Here is a 16,847-nt window from a genome sequence, read left to right as displayed (position 1 = left end):
ATAGTGCAAACAATAGTATTATGACCTGATAGTTGGTCGACATTATTACAACATTGCAATCAATTGCATTATGACCTGATAGTTGCTCGACATTATTACAATAGTGCAAACAATAGTATTATGACCTGATAGTTGGTCGATATTATTACAATATTGCAAACAATAGTATTATGACCTGATAGTTGCTCGACATTATTACAATATTGCAAACAATAGCATTATGACTTAATAGTGAGTCTACATTATTGCATATCATAACATTATGACTTCGATAGTGGGTCGACATTATTACAACATGGCATACCATAGCATTATGACTTAATAGTGAGTCTACATTATTGCATAATAAAATTATCATAACATTATGACTTCGATAGTGGGTCGACATTATTACAACATGGCATACCATAGCATTATGACTTAATAGTGAGTTTACATTATTGCAACATGGCATATAGCATTATGACTCGATAGTGGGTCTACATTATTGCAAAATTGCAGATCATAACATTATGACTCAATAATGAGTCTACTTTATCACAACATGGCAAATACTAGCATTATGACTTAATAGTGAGTCTACATTATTACAACATGGCGTATAGCAATTTGACTTGATAGTGGGTCGACATTATTACAAGATGGCATACCATAGCATTATGACTTGATAGTAAGTCTACATTATTTCCATATGGCATTGTATAGCATTATGACTTTATAGTGAGTGAACATTATTTCAATATGACATAGTATTATAATAGCATTACGATGTGTCCAAGTATGAGAAGAGTTTTGGACAACAGGGTACCAATTGTACCCTTCTGAAACTTTATGTTTATTGCTTATATACACTTGATACTGTTGATGCCATTATCTATGCAGCCGCGTGACAGTGAGAAAATGGTGGTCAGAGCCATAGATAACTTCAAGCAGTCCACGTGGACAAGATTATAAATAACAGTACACCCCTGTCATGTTTGTTGACAACAGCAGTATTCACATTTTCCGACAACAGCAAACCTCGAGGTTGACAGAGTCATGATATAGCTTTTGTTTAGGGGAGAACACTTACCAAGGACGAATCAACCTGTCTGTTTTATATTACTATGTGTCTCGGGGGAAGATTAGGTTCCACTATTTTACGCCTGTAAGGCCAAATGAATTGGGGATCGGATGCGCCAAGTATGGGACCTGGTTCATGTCCCCTGATCCCAACAGCGTAGGTCCCTGCCTATGCTGGTTTGTCTGGAGTCATCACTGATTTTCAGTGATCCGTTCGTGTAATTTACACCAATAGTTTGCCTTTTACGCCCAATGGAATATGTTTCAGCAGACAAGCATATGGTTTGTCAGTAATACCAAATTGCAAACAAATATAAATTTTATTCACGTAAATTAAACAATAAAACCAGTCAATTGATTACTGAAAGTTTTCTTATTTATATCATCAGTCATATTTTCTATAGTCTTGTTTTAAAATTGTAATAAAAAAATATTTGGAATAAAAAAAATATGTTTGTTTGAACTGTCCGCTGAATGAAATCATTTGTATTCTGGGACCTAACCAAGCTAGGACTGTTCATTCATGTAGCAAATAAACACGAAAGGAAGTTATGCTGTCATGTGTGGTATTATCTTGTCATTTTCATGACAACATACACACCAGACACACAGAGCCGGCTACGTTATTTTATGTGATATTTTTGCTCTGGGCCATCTTCATACTACCAGGTCGTTGTAATGGGAACGGTATTTTATTCATAAGAATGCCTCTTAAGTCAGCTTTCAGAGGTGAATGAGTCGAATTTGAGTTCAGTGGGTGCAGTGAACGGTCGTCATGCTTGACCTACTTACTCCTCAATTTACTAGTATATGTTCGTAGCTTAATAAATCTGAGATATTCCAAGATGTCTTAGACGTTAAGCACTTTTGTGATACCTACCATCACGGGTATGGTGCTGACAAACCATAAAACATGATCCCGATATAATAGTTTAAGGCACGCCCAAGGGACGCAGCGAATAAACGTTTATGAATCTGATGTTATTCCATGCCCTCGGGACCCGTTAAGATCCGGGGTAGAATAGGTCTTTAGCAACCCATGCTTGCTGTAAAAGGCGACTATGCTTGTCGTAAGAGGCGACTAACGGAATCGGGTGGTCAGGTTCGTTGACTTGGTTGATGCATGTCATCGTATCCAAATTGCGATGATCAATGCTCATGATGTCAATCCCTGGATTGTCTGGTCAGGACTCGATTATTTACAGACCGCCGTCATATAGCTGGAATATTGCTGAGTGCGGCGTTAAACATCAAACACCACCATAACATGCGCTAGGTTCGGTCAAATGAACACATGTGCTCATAATACAACTCCCCCTTGTGATGTCCCGTTGGTACAAGAACCGACAAATGAGCATTATACTATCAACCACTGGTTTGCATTCCCCAGACTCGAACACATGCAAGCGGAAGGGACATAACGTTAATGTTTCATCTCAAGCGATCTGATACACCTGGATTACTTTACCGAGAATCCGGTTCATGTGCCGTATTGTATGCATTTGTACAACTGGTCGATAGTGATTCCTGAACGCGTGCTCGTGATATAGAGATTTCCTATAATTATGTGATTGTTTATTGTCTCTTTTATCAATAGAAAATGCATATCAATAAGAATATGCATATGTCGAGTGATCATGTTGGTTGTTACTATAAATTTGACTCATCCAATTATGCTTATATCAATGTATGTATGGGGTATAGTATATTTATGAAATAAACGACTAGTGGGAGTTATTTACCGTACAATAGAACACTGCAGGGAGAAATAAGTATGAAGGGCATTTATATGCGGAGCCAAGCTACATTCTATATAGAAAAACTTACTACGAACTTCCCTATCAAAACTACCGTCGTCTAATATATCACGTCATAGAGTTGCGAGCGCACATTCGAATCTCAAGACATGACGTCAATGATAGAACAAGGCTTATCGTCAAATCAACCACGCTTCTTTCTTCATTGTTCTCGGCGATTTATCGCGTAGCTATCTTATATATAATTAATGATTACGCACTATTGCAATAAACTATTTATATTTATTAAACTATTATGTTTATTGGAATATTATGTTGCATTGTTTTTTCAAAGTAATGGTGAAGGAAGCTAAATGATTTGGGTATCATGTTTTCTTCTAAATTAATAAGGTCAGTAGCATGAAAACACCTTGTTATTCAAGCTTCAAAAGCCCGTGTATAAGTTGTTTAAACAAAATAAGTATATATCATTTTAATCAGCATGCAATTTTTTTATTTAAAAAAAAATTGCACCAATATTACTATATGGTTCGGAAATATAGGGAACAAAATATTATGCTGCCATCGAAAAAGTACATACCTCATACTTCAAACGAGTTTTGGGTATTGGTAACAATGTCTTAAAAAAAGCAATTCTTGGTGAAACTGGACGCTGCAATATGTTTGTGCATAGCCAAGTAAGAGTAGTTAAATACTGGATAAAGTTACTAAGAATGGAAGAATGTAGATATCCTCTTCAATGTTATAAATTGTTGAAGCAGTTTGATGATAACAGTAAACATAACTGGGTATCTGAAGTAAGGAATCTATTTTTGTTTTTCTTTTGTTTGGATTGCACAGGATATTGGAAACATTCAAGTGTTTATTGGAATATTTAACCAGCGAGTGAAAGATATATTTGCACAAAACTGGTACGAAACTGTTTCATCTTCGCATTATCTTAACAATTATAGTAAACTAAAGACATCTTCAACAGGAAATGTATTTATCTGTCTTACCAGACAAGTCATTAATCAGATCGTTTGGTAAATTTAGAATCTCATTACATAATTTTAATGTAAATATGTGTCATAAATCGAAAGATATTGATGCTGTTAACAGTGTTTGTACCAATTGTGACAGAGGTGAAATTGAAGATGAATTCCATGTCTTATTTAAGTGTAACAAGTATTCCAAGTTAAGATCTACATATCTCCCCTTCTTGAATAAAGACTTTAAATCTGAAATGTTAATGATAAATATTATCAACTCACAAAATAAACAGGTTATCTTTTCAGTGACTACTTATATAAAGCATGTTTTTCTTTCAGATTCAAGAAGATGTAATTTTTGTATATGCACGTGACATCATATTATGAGTTAGTATCAATTGTACCTTAGGCGATATGGCCATAATACCGAATAAACCTGTCTGTCTGTGTGGCTAAATGAACATGTTATATCACAGTCAACAACTGTTTCAGTCATATCACAGCGGGACAAGTGGAGTCATTACCCTTTCCAAGGATACGACACAGTGGTTATGATATGGCCTCTTGAAATGACAGAATTGAAAAGATCATTAATAAATATGTCATATACATCTCATGCTCATGTTTCTATGTCCAAGGTTATGGCTTTGCTCACGGAAGACCCTGTATTAAAGAGGATGGCCACATTGAGGGCGAGGTAGTTGTTGTTTTTTATACAAAATTATGAGCTTGGATTTTTGCGCCTCACTTTTAAAAATCAAATGGGCCGCCCCCAAGTTTGTCAAATTTTTAAATCCATGTCTATATATCAAAACTATTAAATACCAAATATTTATTCATAACATTTGTATGAAATAGTTTCATTACATCGCACGTGTATCACGAGGAAGGGTGTGCATGTAGATATATATGAACTGTAAAAGATATGCTACATATCAGAACCCCAAACATGATATTATCGGTTAACAAACCGCAGATGTCAAGGCTCAAATAACGTCTTTCAGTCACGCGTTTTATCAATTACATTTGACAGGTCAACAAAGCTACTCTCTGGGGCCTGTCGCAGCGACCAGCGTCATACTCAACATAAATATGATGGCAATAAAACTCTGAGTAGACTTGAGTGGAAAATGACGTTGATATATTATGGACATATTATTGTAGATCATGTCCTTGCGTTGTATATAACTTTATTGTTATGCGTGAAGATGGTGGAATTAGAGAGATATTCACCTTTATGGATTTTTAAGCGCTATAAAAGCAGTAATCCAGTTTAGTATTGTTCAATCCAAAGAACAGTTCATTGACCAGGGAACTCCGGGCACAACTGGGGGGCATGGATCACCAGTAGTCAAATACAAGCGACAAAACCCTTTTCATAAAAAAAATCACTGCTGACCAAGAGTTTATGAATAACTTGGGAGATAAACATACTTTGTTGTTATAATAGAGCTAGGTTACCTGTATATTTAACCTGCTAAATTGAATTTAGAGCCGAACGCGCAGCGTCTGGAAAACATTGATTCAAGGCTACATTCTGAGGAGGCAGATTTACCTTCTACAGTTTTGGCACTCGAGCCGACTACAATGACGGCTGATTGTGTGGCATCGTACCCCATGGTTTGTTTGCTTTTATTGCTACCACATATTTCCCCCTGGTGAAACTCTTTTAAACCTGCAGCAGTGTTGATTGAGACGTAAAACAACATTCACTTAATTCAAATGACAAGTTAATATTGATTTCATTTTTCTGAATGTGTAACAAAAGTAAGACTATTAAGAGCCTACTTTATCACTTACTATTATAATATTCATCACATCAGTCATATTTCATATCAACGCCGAAGTGTTTGTGTATGTCATAAAGACGTCAAAACTTAACCATAATGCTGCTACATTCTTGATTTGTTTGTTGGTTTGTTGTTTAACGTCGCACTCAGCAATATTCCAGCCATATAACGGCGGTCTGAAAATAAACGAGTCTGGACAAGACAATCCAGTGATTGACATCATGAGCATCGACCCACGCAATTGGGATACGATTATATGTATCTACATTCGTATCACAAAGAAGGACGTCCACGGAAAATGGAAGAAAAAAGCCGAAAGAACCCAATTATTTCAACAGCCTGCATTATGGCAATCTCATTTAAATCAGGGGCGGTCGGGTAGCCCAGTGGTTAAAGCGTTCGCTCGTCACACCGAAGACCCTGGTTCGATTTCCGACATGGGTTCAATGTGTGAAGACCATTTCTGGTGTCCCTCGACGTGCTATTGCTGGGATATTGCTAAAAGCGGCGTAAAACCATACTCGCTCGCTCACTCATATAAATCAGATCAGAGGACAGCTTATTTCCGGTAACGTCAGAATGACCTTTCATCTGACCAGTCACAGCGTCGCTTACCAGATCGGGAGGTTACAGTGGGAATGGTTAACACGGGATATTCAGAACGGAAGTTACGGACTGTATGACTGATTCCGTCAAATTCATCGTCAAACTCTCGATTCAATGGGGTAAACATTTGAAACGGAAGAGACTCCATAGCCCTTGGAAAGAACTGCTCAACAAGTTCGGCCATCTATTAGACATTACAGAATTTTCTTTTTGTTCAGTTTTTTATTCGAGAACTTTGCCTAAATATTTTTCAAAGCGTAGTCTGGAATGGAAGTCGCGAGTTTGAAACTAGGGCCGTTAAGCTCGAGAAAGGTGCTTTCTGATTGGCTAATGTCGATTCTTGTTAGTCATTTTATTTGTCGGTCAAAGTTCGTAAAAGGTCATTCTGACGTGACATGAACTGGGATGTTCTCCTATTTATTTTGTGGTGGTAACAAGCACAAAGATCTTATTTTATTATGGTTAGACGATTTATATTCCTTGGTTAACGTTCCGGGGACATTGAAACCCAAACGTAAGAATATGAATAAACTAACTTGTTTTAGTTAGTTTTACTTTATTGCAGGCGACTTACTATTTTCAAGTGTCCACGAAACAAAATGTCGCTCGATCTCTCAAAACACAATGTCTGAACGTGTGCACTACCTATGCACCAATACAGTCCCGCAAGATTTGCTTTTCCAGGTCCTGGTGACATCAACCACTGAGAATAATCGCGAATACTCGCCCTTGTTCCCTAATGTCCTGACTTGTAAAATATCCGACTTCAGGGAACGTTTGGCCCACACAGGCCGTCAAACATTGTCGTCACCTACAGAGAATGAATTTAATAATGGCTGCATGGCATGAATTTGGTGTGTTTTAACGCCCGTTTGAACGTTAGTTGGGGCATACTGACGTGTCAGCTAAGTGTATGGATTTGCTTCTCCGCTATCCTAGAACATGATTTACTTTTATATCACAAACTAAAATGCAACATGAGAATAAAATGTCATTGTTTGAAACCTGCCCAATATAAATGTCACCATGCCATCATAAACAATAGCTTTGATGTCTTATTCTATGTATACATACCGGCCTACAGTTGTGTTTGTTCCAGTGATAAGCGCGGCGTGTCTTACAAAGTGGGTTTGCGGGCAAGAGATAGCGTAGCTCTGATGCTAAGCACTGTGAAAATTCAGCCGCCCTCCAGCTGATGTATGGTCAAAAACCACATGGTCACGACCGCTTACTTTGAATCTACACCACAGATACAAATTAAAGTCCATGTTGTTACATTATCTTAAATGATATATTGAGTTAAAGAAGGAAAGAGTGAGTGAGTGAGTTTGGTTTTACACCACTTTTAGCAATATTCCAGCAATATCACGGCGGGGGACACCAGAAATGGGCTTGACTAATTGTACCCATGTCGGGAATCGAACCCGGGTCTTCGGCGTGACGAGCCAACGCTTTAACCACTAGGCTACCCGACCGCCCCTAAAGAAGGAAGAGAATATATGGATGTCATATACTCATACTCAAGTTGACATCCATATATTCTCTTCCTTATCGGTATCATTACTAAATGCCTTTCAAAGCCCCGAGTTAAAGAAGTTCGGACAGTCGGTACAGGTAACTGTCCACTGTGCTACATGAACTTAAATGACACATCGATTAAAAGGAGTTCGATGCAAGAGGAGTGTTGATACAGATTATGTTCACTGTGTAAAATGATCTCAAATGAGATATCAAATAAAAAGTTCGAGACAAGTGGAGCGTCGATACAGATCACGGCTGACGCTGCATATGTGACATTATCTTAATTCCTATATCGAGTAAACGATGTTCGAAACAAGCGGAGAAACGGTACAGATTACGATCTATGATATTATTTAATCTTAAATGATAAATTGAGTGAGGGATGTCGAGTCAAGCAGAATGTCGATACAAATTCCTGTCCACCATTTAATATTATCTTAAATGATCGATCTTATTAGGGGATGATGCTCATTCCTTTGCCACTTTTAAGAGGTAGGCAGCGGAGTTGGGAAGGAAAGCGAGAGACTTGAAGATGTTCGAGGTTCAGAAAGACCTACAACTGCCACCACTAAGGAAAATGTTGATAAAACATATGATACGATTCTGGATGATCGACGTTTCCCCACAAGTTACATGGTCAATACAGTTGTCATCTCTCATGAGAGAGTTGAGGACGTCCTGAAGAAAGAACTGGGCACAGCTTCCAAAGGTTCAAGGCGTCTGAATCCTGATCAGAAAAGCACAATGTTCATCATATTACTTGGTAAATTACGTCGTTTGAAGCGGACGCAGCTGATTATGTTGAACAATCTGTAACCATGGATGAGTTTTGGGTGTTGACCACTTTCAGTCAGGGACAACGCAACAGTCGAAGCAGTGGTAAAATCTAACGTCTCCTTTTCCGAAGAAGGCAAAGTCTATTCCATCAGCTGGCAAGGTTTCTTGTACTCAAATGATATCCTACTTTGGACTGCCTCCTCTCCAAAGGTCAGTTCGTTAATGGCCAATATCACACTTATCTGCCCAGACACTTGCATTAGAATATCAATGCTAAAGGTCGTGGAATACCCACTGAAGATGTGTTGTTCCACCTGGACAATGCATTGGCGTTGTGTAATGCATGAATGTGGCTTTGAACTCATTATACATCCTCCGTATTCACCAGATTTGGTCATACTTCCACCTCTTCCCAAACTTGAAGAAGAACTTACGGCAAGCATTATGCAAATAATGATGACGACATCATTTCTGCTGTGGAGGACTGATCACACCACCAGGAGGAAACCTCCTACACCAGTGGAATCCAGGCACTCCAGCATCGTCGACAGAAGTATGTAGACCTCGTAGGGGATTATGTTAGAAAATCATGAGCAACCAACTTCATCAAGTCAGTCAATCATAGTTAGTCTCAGAACTTTTCAGCCAGCCCTAGTATATCACATGCTATTTAATTTTTTTAATTTTTTTATGCAATTCAATGTAATCACTTGCTGAACTTTCACCACGACAGTAATGCTAATACCGACTATCAGGGTAAATACCTGATTCTGAACTGGCTGTCGATATATGCCATTAGATTATATCTTATATTTACCGACTGTGACGGTTTTATTGATCAGACAACATGGAAACGTGATTCAGAATATTTGATTAGCGTACGTTGGTGATAACAATTCTAAAAGCTACAGCTTAAAACGTTTGGCAAAAAAAGATGACCTACCTTAAGGGGAAAGATGTCTAGTATTTATTGCCGTGCAGGAACTGTGAATAAATCTTCAACTGTTCATTGATTAATACTGGTCAGGACGCCGGACCTCGCACTATAGTCTTACTGAGCATCATACAGATAATACCCTTTCAAATACAAATCATCAAGAAGGTTAATATTATTTCGTTGTTCAGATTTACCCTGGCTTTAATCCGCGATTAACAACCAAAACGGATGCCTATGTCGACAAAGGAGATAAACCTATGTTATACTGGATGGGTAAAAATATGAGTCAATATTGTAAGACAGTAACCATTGTTGAAATTAACATTCACAGATATAGATCACATTGGTTAAACACCCTTCTATTCTATTCAGCTTATGACTGTCATCCAAGGATGTCTCTCTATGTACACGCATATTACAAAAGTTATTCTGTAGCAGGAAATTCCCAGAAAAGACCGAGGAATATATGCCCATCGCTTCCAATAACATATGTCATTTGTTTCTGTGATCTTCATCAGCAGATCGGCAAGCGCGTACAACATGCACTGCAGTGCTTATTAAAGAGTTGACTTCACCTGTATGAACGTCGGAGCTTGCGACATACAATGTTTGGCCTTCACGTTATGAAGGACTCCAATGAACTCACACATACTGAAAATCAATTATTATAATTTTTATATCACGATTTTCCCCCCTCGAATAACAACGGCCTAGATCTACACACTTATGTTTAGCACGTGTGACTTCATGTTTACACTGACAGTCAAACAACAACCATCTGTGTCGCGGAATAAAATAGCTCCTCAAAAGGAGAGGTGACTTGAGTGCATGTATGATTAACTTACTCTACAGGAACATCTGTGGTAGTTTGTGTACAACAAATGTATTGAAATAATATGATCATAGGATGAGAAAGGCATGTTAAGAACGAGTAAGTCAATCAGATTGACAGCGCGTCGTGAGGTAAATGAAGTGCAAGACATTAAAATGGCCGACACTATAAAAGACGTAAATGAACCTGTGGCGGTTACATGTGTTGGTCATCATTGATCAATTGGCCGATCATTGAAAGGTGATCATAAAGATGTGTCAGATAGTTACTAAGGTAAATTCATAGATTGCAATAGACTGTCACTGTCATTCTAGACATGGATCGAGTCGATACAACGATAGTTTGGATGTGAATTTCTTCGTGTTGTTCACTAGGATGTGTCGTAGCGAGGACATTCGTGAACGATCATGCAGTCAAACTCTCTGACGTTTCTAATGTAATGTGAAAACGCTGAGTCAAAGATTAAAGGGTCATATTTTTAGAAACAACGCTTCTGTAAGCATTCGTGTTGGGGAATTCCCTGATCTTCCCCAGGAATATGGAAGTAGTCCGTCAGCGTTTGTCATTTCAAGAATACGGTCTCGTGAAAAACGTTTGAACGTCTAATTGTGTCGTTCATAAACCAATGAACATCAATTTCGCGATCTCGTTACCAACCTCTCGTCTAATGGAAAAGCCGCATATCGTGTAAACTTCCCATTAGAAAATTAATGAATTATGTCACTTCGTGCAGTGTGTGTATGCCTGTCTGTTACGGCTGTATTATGGCGGCATCTGAATAATCGAGTGATTGATCTCATGATCCACGCCGATCCATCAACATGACACATGACCCCAGTAGAAATGTCAGGACTAATGTGTCAAGTTGTACTATGAGGCATTATGTGTACAATTTGGTGCAAGTGTAATTACTGTTGACCGATCATGGCCGACTATACCTGGCTTCATTTAACGCCGCCTACAGCCCAGAAGAGAAGAAAGAATCACTTACTGATGTAGGCAAGCCATACTAAACTATGTATTGCAAGACTTTTTTAAAGTTTGTTTAGACGAACGTGAAAAGCAGAAATCAAATGAGTATGGTACAAAAATAATTGAGGCCTTTCAGGTCGTCAATTTTAACAAGTATATATGATGACACATTACGCGACTAAAAGCCCAACACATTAAATATTTGTACAGCAATCTTGCTTCGCATCAGCTTTTATTGATCCTGTTCATTGATCATCGGTGGTTCCATCTGAGTGTATTTCGTGTCGGCGAAATCGACGAGATGAAGCGCAAAATATTATTGTTGTGTGTGATACTTGTGGAGACATATGGCTATCCTTACGAGAAGGAGCTTCATCAGCATGTGTTTGCAAACTATAGCAGCGACGTGTTTCCATGTGATGCCGTTGGTCAACCGGTCAATGTCTCGATACAAGCTGAGATGAACTACATCATTGGGATAGATGAAATACACGAGATCCTCACCTCTGATCTTCAGTTAACGCTGACATGGACTGATGACAGTTTGAAGTGGGAGGAGAATAGGTTTGGTGGTATCAAAGACATTATTGTTCCCGTGAAGAGGATGTGGCTCCCCGATGTTGCCATACAGAATGCTTTGAGTGAGAGACGTCGCCTTCAGAAAGAGGATCAGCGTGTGGCGATAACATCCAATGGGACCGTGTCGTGGATAGCAGATTATGTCGGACAGTCTTTGTGCCCCCTGGTTATGACCAAGTACCCATTTGATACCCAGAATTGTACCCTTTACATTGAAGCAATGTCGCATGGTAAAGACAAGGTACAGTTCGTTCAGATAACTGCCCTAAATGGTTCTGGGATTTTCCCAAATGGCCAATGGAAGTTCGTGTCATCTTCATGCAGTCTGACCCAGGAAACGAGCGGAGACAGTGTTGCTTTGGTTAATCTGATCATTCAACGTAGACGAGACTACTACCTGCTTACCATTGTCCTCCCCACCGTTGTGACCTCCCTCCTCAACCCCTTCGTGTTCCTGTTGCCGGCTGAGAGTGGGGAGAAGATGGGGCTGTCCACGACGCTGCTGCTCTTCTACTCCGTCATGCTGACCCACATCTTCAGCAACATCCCCTCCAACTCCCTCACCATGCCTGTGATTGGTTTTTTTCTGGGAGGGCAGCTTCTGTTATCTGCTCTGTCCCTCGGCTGTACGGTTGTCCTTCTGCACGTGAAATATGAAGCGACCCCTACAAGAAACAGCGGAAGTACGGAGGCTCGAAGAGAAACAGACAGTCAGGATGTTAACAAAGAAATACCTTGGGAGGAGGAAAGAAGAGCCTTCTTTAGACGGGTCGACCGATTATTATTTTGGTCGTTTGCGATATCAGGGCTGATCCTGTTCATCGCAATCTTCATTTATATTCTTACCTAAACGTAATATTACTTTAAGTATTACTGTCCACGGACCATAGAAAATATTTCAAGTTATACATAGTTCGGGAGAAACAAGGTTTTTAACCAGGACCACAGAATTTCATCGCTTTTAAGGACATTCATGGAGTCAACCAGGTATTACTGCAGGTCAACTTGTTTTTTACACTGAGTTACCTAAGGAACCAGGGATACGAGATGTTTTTGGAAAAAATATTTTGTTCCAGAAATACTCCTAAAAATTATTTTGTCTCAGGTTTTGCAAAAAAGCAGTATATTTTTGGCTGGACATTCTGGATCTCCTGCAAAAATGTGTTGTGAAAAAATATATGTTTGACGCTTCCTTCCAGGACATAGATTGATTGGCCCCTTATGTACAAGGAACATCATCAATTTAGGTGATGTAATTGTTCTTTTCTTCCTGTAATTTGTATTTGAATAACCTATTTTTGACTTAATAATTTAAGTGTATGACTTGTATATGTTTTTAAATATTTGAGATATCTTTTGTTTGTGAAGGCTGTTTGATATTCAATATACACTCGTGGGGATTGCGGATTTCAACAGGACCTCAGCAGTGATTGTCGTATTAAGTGTTATACAGTAAAGTACGGTTATAGCGAACACACTTATAACGAACTGACGGATATAACGAACTTACTTTTTTGGTCCCGACTATTTGCTGTAGTTATGCTGTTTAAATGCTTATAACGAACTACGGCTATAACGAACTAAAATTAGAAGTCCCTTTGAGTTCGCTATAACCGTACTTTACTGTAAGTCACTGGTTTGCCTTGTCGCCTTTATTTACGGGTCATATAGTAGACTCTGGCAAACCTTACACAAATGATATGCAATTGCACTTATTATAACTGTGATATTTATGTATATACTGACAAGTTCATAATCAGGAAGTTTGTACTGAACGTTGTAGCTAGCATTTTGAAAAGAAATGTCTGTCGTCAAAAGTGGAGATGTCAAGAACTGTTGAATATACAAGCTACTCTATCAGTGACACACAGGATGTTTGGTCTGTCCGTATGGCAAGCCGTTTGATACTTTTAATTGGATTTTTGATATCAGTAACGGTCAGAATTAATGATATCTTGAATTGAATTAAAAATATCTTGAATTGAATTAAATATATCTCTAATTGAATTAAAGATATTTCTAATTGAATTAAAGATATCTCTAATTGAATTAAAGATATCTGTAATGCATTTGTGGATATGTATAACTTATTTCAAGATATCTTGAATTTATTTCTAATATATTTATGTACTGTAGGATGGTGATTGTTAATGATATCTTAAATACATTTAGAGATATCACAAACTAATTTGTTGATATCACCATAACATTTTAAGATTGTATTATGGATATCAGAAATGAATTTAAGATATCTTTAATTATTTTTTGATATCTTAAGAACATTATTGATATCTTTAAATAAAATACCGATATCTTTAAAACAATTGAAGATATCTGTAATTCCGTAATAAATGTGAAAACGGCTTGCCATATGTCCGTGTTCCTGTGGCATTGAACACTCTCTCAAGCGGTATTTTCACGTGTATTTTCGCAAATGCAACTTGATCTACTGCGATGATAGTCATCTGAAGGGCCTTGTTATCATTTGTGATGACAGTGTAAAATCCGAGGTTGCCATTCTAAAGTACGATGTCCGATTGTGGAATAGTTTGCCATCGGGCAAAATATCTGTTCACTTGTATTACAGTTAAAATTATTAATAACGGCCCTGGTCGCCATATTTCTTCTTTGAAACAGGATAACTAGTGTAGGCTAAGTGAAATCCAAAAATAAAGTTCAAAACACTTTTTGGTGTCTTGATGTTGTATTACAAATTCAGTTAATAAACTTCATACTTGGCACGATGTTTTCTGTGTCGTTGTGTAAATGTCACCAAGGACATCATTTAACACTTACGTTTTGGGGGAGATTTGGAGGTAAGTAACACAACTTAATGAATGCTTTTTATCTCACATTAAACTTTCCAAACACATTGTTTTCACATATTTTGTTAGAATTGGTTTATTACTTCTGTTACAAATACTTACAAATAGTTATTTTTATGATATTTAAATAGTCGGACAACGAATTCCGATCTTTAAAGTATCGGCTCACAATCAGTCTCGCATTGATTTACAGGTGGAGTTGTTTCCCATGATCATGAAAATGAGGTTAAGTGTTACAGCTCTTATAGGTGTTGACCTACACTGTGTTTTCCACTGTTGGACACGGTGTAAATTGATACGATGTTTATTAAGGAGATAATATTTCTGAGATTTGTGGCGGCATCGAATACCCAATATAAGATTGCTACGCGATAAATCACAAAGAACAACGAAGAACGAAGCGTTGTTTATTTCACGATAAAACACTGTTCTGTCATGACGTCATTTCTGGAGATTCGAACATGCGCTCGCAACTTGATGACGTCGTAAATTGGAGGACGCTATTTTGGATGAAGGTGTCCAGGGAGTTGTTCCCGTAGATGTAGCTCGGCAACGCAATGGCCGAACATCTTGCTTGACATTGGAGTAAAGAGCAAAAAAAACCTGAGTGTTACATGAATGGACTCTTGAAAATCAGTGATGGAATCGGGTGCTTGCGAAACGGGTAAGCATAAATTGCCCTGCCCTGAAGTAGCACCCCGCCATTCACACATTTTGTACAAAAGAGTATTTGTTGTCTGACGCCGCACAGCTGCACTCCTGCCATCTAACGACGGCCTTCAAACAAACCAGACAATCAAGTGATAGATAAATCAGAAAATACAGTGACACGATAGCGCATTTACTGATTTCGTTGCGACTTAAACACGATATGTTAATTTTGAATTACATCTACTGTGTACAAGTGCAGATATTCTGCTGCTTATAAGTAAAAAGACGTTCAAGACATTAATGTATTCGTTTTACAAAACTCGTGGAAGTTTTAATGTATCGGCCTAATGTTGACGTTGACTGAGCATTGATAAATGCTACTGAGTTTGTGATGAAACCCAGGAATTTCAGTCCGCAAGCAGAAACATCTACCCAGTTCAAGTGCATATTAATTGTCATAGCAAGACAAGAGAGTGTAGATTTTCCACTGAAAAAGATTCCATTTGAAGCAAAGGGCAAAATAGCTGTGAAAGTTATGCCCATTGATGCGTTTTGCAATCATACATTACATCAGTACACACACATGCTCATAATACTGCTTTCGAATGACGTCAATGACGACTGATGGCTGCAAAGAAATATGATGTTCATCCATAATGATGTACAGAGCACGCACGCACACACACAGCGCACATACACACACACATACAGCGCACATATACACACACACATATATATATACAGCGCACATACACACACACCACACATACACCCACACACATTCACACACTGTTACACAACCACAACACACATACAAACACTGAAACACAACCTCAACACCCAGACCAATACAGACACACACTCATACACATATATACATACACTGACATACATACACACTCATACACAGACACACACACATACAGACACACACACACATACATACACACTCATACACAGACACACACACATACACACACACACACACATACATACACACTCATACACAGACACACACACATACAGACACACACACACATACATACACACTCATACAGAGACACACTCATACACATACAGACACACACTGACATACATACACACTCATACAGAGACACACACATACAGACACACACACATACAGACACACTCATACACAGACACACACACATACAGACACACACACACGTACAGACACACTCATACACAGACACACACACATACCGACACACACACATACATACACACTCATACACAGACACACACACATACAGACACACACACACACATATATACACACTCATACAGAGACACACACACATACAGACACACACTGACATACATACACACTCATACACAGACACACACACATACAGACACACACACACATACAGACACACACACACATACAGACACACTCATACACAGACACACACACATACAGACACACACACACATACAGACACACTCATACACATACATACACACACTGACATACATACACACTCATACACAGACACACACACATACAGACACACACACACGTACAGACACACTCATACACAGA

General features: G+C 38.4%; 1 protein-coding gene across 1 annotated transcript; it reads left to right on the top strand.

Annotated features, from left to right (window-relative positions):
- Positions 1 to 11,526: 11,526 nt before the first annotated feature.
- On the top strand, positions 11,527 to 12,654 carry LOC124152985 (neuronal acetylcholine receptor subunit alpha-3-like). Its single transcript, XM_046526076.2, has one exon. The coding sequence runs from the start codon at positions 11,527 to 11,529 to the stop codon at positions 12,652 to 12,654; it is 1,128 nt and encodes a 375-aa protein (XP_046382032.2).
- Positions 12,655 to 16,847: the final 4,193 nt, after the last annotated feature.

This window comes from Haliotis rufescens, unplaced genomic scaffold (genome assembly GCF_023055435.1).
Source record: "Haliotis rufescens isolate VD_foot unplaced genomic scaffold, xgHalRufe1.0.p SCAF_21, whole genome shotgun sequence".
Taxonomy (NCBI): domain Eukaryota; kingdom Metazoa; phylum Mollusca; class Gastropoda; order Lepetellida; family Haliotidae; genus Haliotis; species Haliotis rufescens.
This window is presented reverse-complemented; position numbering and strand designations above follow the sequence as displayed.

Excerpts from the sequence above, each read along its gene's own strand:
- LOC124152985 (XM_046526076.2), top strand. The coding sequence starts at position 11,527 with ATGAAGCGCAAAATATTATTGTTGTGTGTGATACTTGTGGAGACATAT.